Here is a 4,345-nt window from a genome sequence, read left to right on the forward strand (position 1 = left end):
ATTAGCCTCCATTTTAATTACTTTACTACATCTGTTTGTATGATTTTTTAATTAGTTTAAAATAATTAACCAGACTTAATTTATGGGACTTGGGTGAATCTTGAACGAGTCACATCATAAAGTATAGAGACAAAGGACATGCACCATGTGTATTATGTCGCTATCCTGGGAAGGCCAAGAAACTCCATTAACAGAAGTCCCAGTAAATGCGCAAAATAGCATGTCAATAGCACCTTCCAAGTTTAATTGAAATCAATGGAAACCTCATTCTTTCTTATAATTAATTAAACTTGCGAATGATATTGTTCCTTATGCACTAATTATTTGTTTCGCACAATTGAACGAAGAGAAAAATGCACCGAGGCATGCAATTGAACCAGTAAACAGTGGGGCGTTGAAGCCAAAGTTATTAGAAATGTTGTCCTTACATGTGAGGATAGCTAGTTGGGTGGGAAAATTATTGTAATGTAAATCTTACTAAATTCCAATTGCTTGGTACAAGATTTTGGTGATAACCACGGTATTAGGGCTCCTTTTGTCTCGATCCCTCACCTTAGCTAGCCCATCCCCTATTTAACTCTTCTCTGCATTTGTTTCCGCATCACCTCTATCACCGATCTCATATGTTACGAGTGCTATGGCTGCAGAGATTGGCCTTCTCTCCTTGACCCAACTCCAAAAATTACCTCAATCTCAACAAAATCAGTATCAACATCAACTGAACCCGAATGAGACACCTAGTGTCTGGATGTGGAACCCTAAGCAAACTCAAGAAGAGGATGATTCATGGGAGGTTAGAGCCTTCGCAGAGGATACAGGCAACATCAACGGCACCACTTGGCCACCGAGGTCTTATACTTGCACCTTTTGTAGAAGGGAACTCATTCTTTCTTATAATTAATTAAACTTTCGAATGATATTGTCCCAAGCCCTAGGGGGTCACATGAATGTTCACCGCCGTGACCGCGCTAGGCTCCACCAAACACAGCCTTCAATCAACCCCAACTCATCAACTTCCAGTTCTTCCTCGTCCACTTTTATAATCCCAACTCAAGAATTTCCCCCAAATGCCGGGTTATGCTTACTTTACCGACTACCAAACCCTAATGGAGTCTTCACTCCCGCAACTATGAATGCATGTGCTACTGATTCACCTTCTACTCTTCTCTCTATCACACCATATCCCCATAACAACTTGATAGAGAAATCTCTTAATTTTCTAGCAGCTCCACCTGAGATAAATACTTCTCATTGTTACTCAATCAAAGCCGGGCCCTCGGCATCCATTGATAATAGCAATGATATCAACAGCGAAAACAACTTTAAGGAGTTGGCACACGAAGAACTTGATCTAGAGCTCCGGCTAGGGCACAGATCGACAACACCACCCCAACCATAACATATAAGAAAGCTTCAGTATGTAACCATGGTCAAGTGGTAAGGACTTGGGATTAAGGGGTTTGCTCCCTCTATGATCTCAGATTCGAGTCCTGGTTGCTCATATGATGGCCACTGGAGGTTTACATGGTCGTTAACTTCAGGGCCCGTGAGATTAGTCGTGGTGCGCGCAAGCTGGTCCGGACACTCACGTTAATCTAAAAAAAAAAAGTTTCAGTATGTTCGAGTGTTATTTGTTTTAGTGCTATGCGTGTTGAAGTGAGATTTTCTCGTTCGTTTTTTCCCTTTTTCTCCAATTAAATAAAATTAGCTCATTAGAGAGTGTGAAATACAAGGTGCTGTGGAACTTGAAAGAGGAAAGCAAAAGAAAAGCACCATGTAAATTCAAAGAAAGAAAATTAATGATTTATTCACTGACAAATAAAGGACACAATATTAGGGCTTGAATGCTCCGCCGGTAAAGTTGGCATTGCACTGTCATTTTCTATTACGGATCTATGTATAAAGCATGTCTGGAAGACATTTCTGCGGGCACTATTTGTATTAATATCTAAGACGGATTCACACCTCTCTTTTTCCACAAATACAGAACTGCTATGTTTTAGCATTTCGATTACAGAAAGTGCATCTTCGAAGAGACATTTAAACAATTCTAGGAGGAGTTCATATCAAAGCCAATGCATTGATTTTCCTTAGAAAGCCGTACCCTGTAGTTTCAGATATATATTTATTCATGTTTCTACCACAAGATTATTTGTGCTATCATCACATTCCCTTGAGCGGAGTACCAAAAGCAAAAAGGTAACCGAGATTTTTATTCTTTTCTTTTTAATTACTCTTTCTTTGATTGTGGATTTTTATTTTTTTATTTTATTTTTAACAAACCTATGAATCTTGCCGAGTGAACCTTATGCAATGCTTGCTATAGTTATTTCAAGGATCTGTAATTACAAGCTGGTGCCTTCAAATTACAAACAATTTGGTATTTTTATTTATTTTATCGTGGTAACTTATCTTATCAATCATTAATTTAACTAATTATCTTGTAATAATGCTAGTCACTATTATTATTATACAATTACACTTAAAAAATAAAATAAATACTATTCATTTTGGTAACGAGCTGTAAGTGATTATGAACCATTAAATAAATTTATTAAATAAATAGTATGATATTATCTTATCTTTCCATAATTTAGTTAATTATTTTGTAATTGTGATAGTTAAAAATAATTAAGTATTATTGTGATAAATAAAAAAAAGGTTCCTTGTTACCTTGGAAAAGAAAAAAAAGATATTGTTTAATTTATAAAGAAATCATTTGTAAGTAATTATGAATTAATAAGTATTTACATTTATTGCATTCTAAATACTATTTTATTATTTCATACCTATAAAGACTTTATAATTATAGTAACTTGAAGTAATCATAACAAATCCTGTGCATTATTGAAGTTGAAAATATTGTATTCTCCATAACCAAGAATATATTTTTGTTTAATAGTAGGTAACAATTTCATGTACATATAAGGGAGTAAAATGGTATCTAGATTTTTGCCTCTTTCTTATCAAGTATATAGCAAGGTATTTACTCAATTATTAATTGTAATGATGAATCTCAACTTACAATGAAGAGTATTATTCAATTTAAAGTTGAGAATGAAGGAATTGTTCATTTCTAGTCAAATCAATGCCTCCGTTAAAGTGTTAAAGTATTTTGAAAGAGAAGTATCCCCAATTATATTATTTGTTAGTTAATCAGTGCTCAACAATTATCGATGTGGTACCACAAATTTCAGTTGTATTAGAAATCTGTGAGCTTCTAAGCTTTCAATTCTAGGTTATCTCTTAGCTGATCTTGAAGGGATAGTCTTGACTCCTAATGCTAATGATGTTGGAAAATGGGAGGCTAACAAGTTTGAAAAATACATGGTCAGGTTTGAAATTTTAATTTATGATAGGGTAATAATTTCAGGTTTGTTTTCTTACTCTTCTTTATGTTGAAATGGTCTTGTTCCTTCAAATATTAAAGTCTTTATATGGCTCCTACTACATGATACTGTATGCAGTAGAGACATGTTTTTTGTTTATGAGAATGCTTCTTATACTTTTTGTCATGCTCATTTCAAGACTTCAAATCATCTTTTCTTACATTGCATGGAGTCTTGGAAATTTGGAATAAATTTATGGAATAGTTAGGTTTTCAATGGTGCTTGCCATCATTGATCAAGCTTTATTTAAATGGATGTTCTTGTTCAAAGAAAGATTTTAAAGTCAGGCAATTCCTATGCTTGCTTATGGTATTAATTGGGGATTCTGGTTGTGTTAGTTTAAAGTCAAGCAATTCTTATGCTTGCATATGGTATTCATTGGGGAATCTGGTTGTGTTAGACTAATTTTATTTTTCATGATAAATTCTCGGACCAATCTCATAATTTCCAACTTGTTCTATATTGTTTGGTGTTATGGTTGAAGACTAATAATAATTTCAATTATACAAGCATGGACTTGTATAAAGACTCAAAAGGCATTCTAATGTGGTCCAATTAAATGATGTATACTTCTATTTTTTTTCATTTACCTTATATTGAACTCTTTTCTATAATGTCATTATCACAATTGCTCTAACTTTCTATATTGTTTGGTGTTATGGTTGAAGACTAATAATAATTTCAATTATACAAGCATGGACTTGTATAAAGACTCAAAAGGCATTCTAATGTGGTCCAATTAAATGATGTATACTTCTATTTTTTTTTCATTTACCTTATATTGAACTCTTTTCTATAATGTCATTATCACAATTGCTCTAACTTTCATGGTAATACAAATTATCTCGATTATAATTAAAAAAAAAATAAAGGTGTCAAAATGGTGGCAATGTACAAGATTGCTTTCAAAATATACAAGACACCTCTATATGTTTTATTAAAAAAAAAATCATTAA

General features: G+C 33.4%; 1 protein-coding gene across 1 annotated transcript; it reads left to right on the forward strand.

Moving 5' to 3' along the window:
* The first annotated feature begins 592 nt into the window (after positions 1-592).
* Positions 593-1,414, forward strand: LOC105121578 (transcriptional regulator SUPERMAN-like). Its single transcript, XM_011020281.1, has 2 exons — positions 593-884; positions 923-1,414. Exons 1-2 carry the CDS (start codon positions 729-731, stop codon positions 1,397-1,399), a joined length of 633 nt encoding a protein of 210 aa, XP_011018583.1. The 5' UTR covers positions 593-728; the 3' UTR covers positions 1,400-1,414.
* Positions 1,415-4,345: the final 2,931 nt, after the last annotated feature.

Source organism: Populus euphratica, unplaced genomic scaffold (genome assembly GCF_000495115.2).
Source record: "Populus euphratica unplaced genomic scaffold, PopEup_1.0 scaffold25.1, whole genome shotgun sequence".
NCBI classification, from domain to species: domain Eukaryota; kingdom Viridiplantae; phylum Streptophyta; class Magnoliopsida; order Malpighiales; family Salicaceae; genus Populus; species Populus euphratica.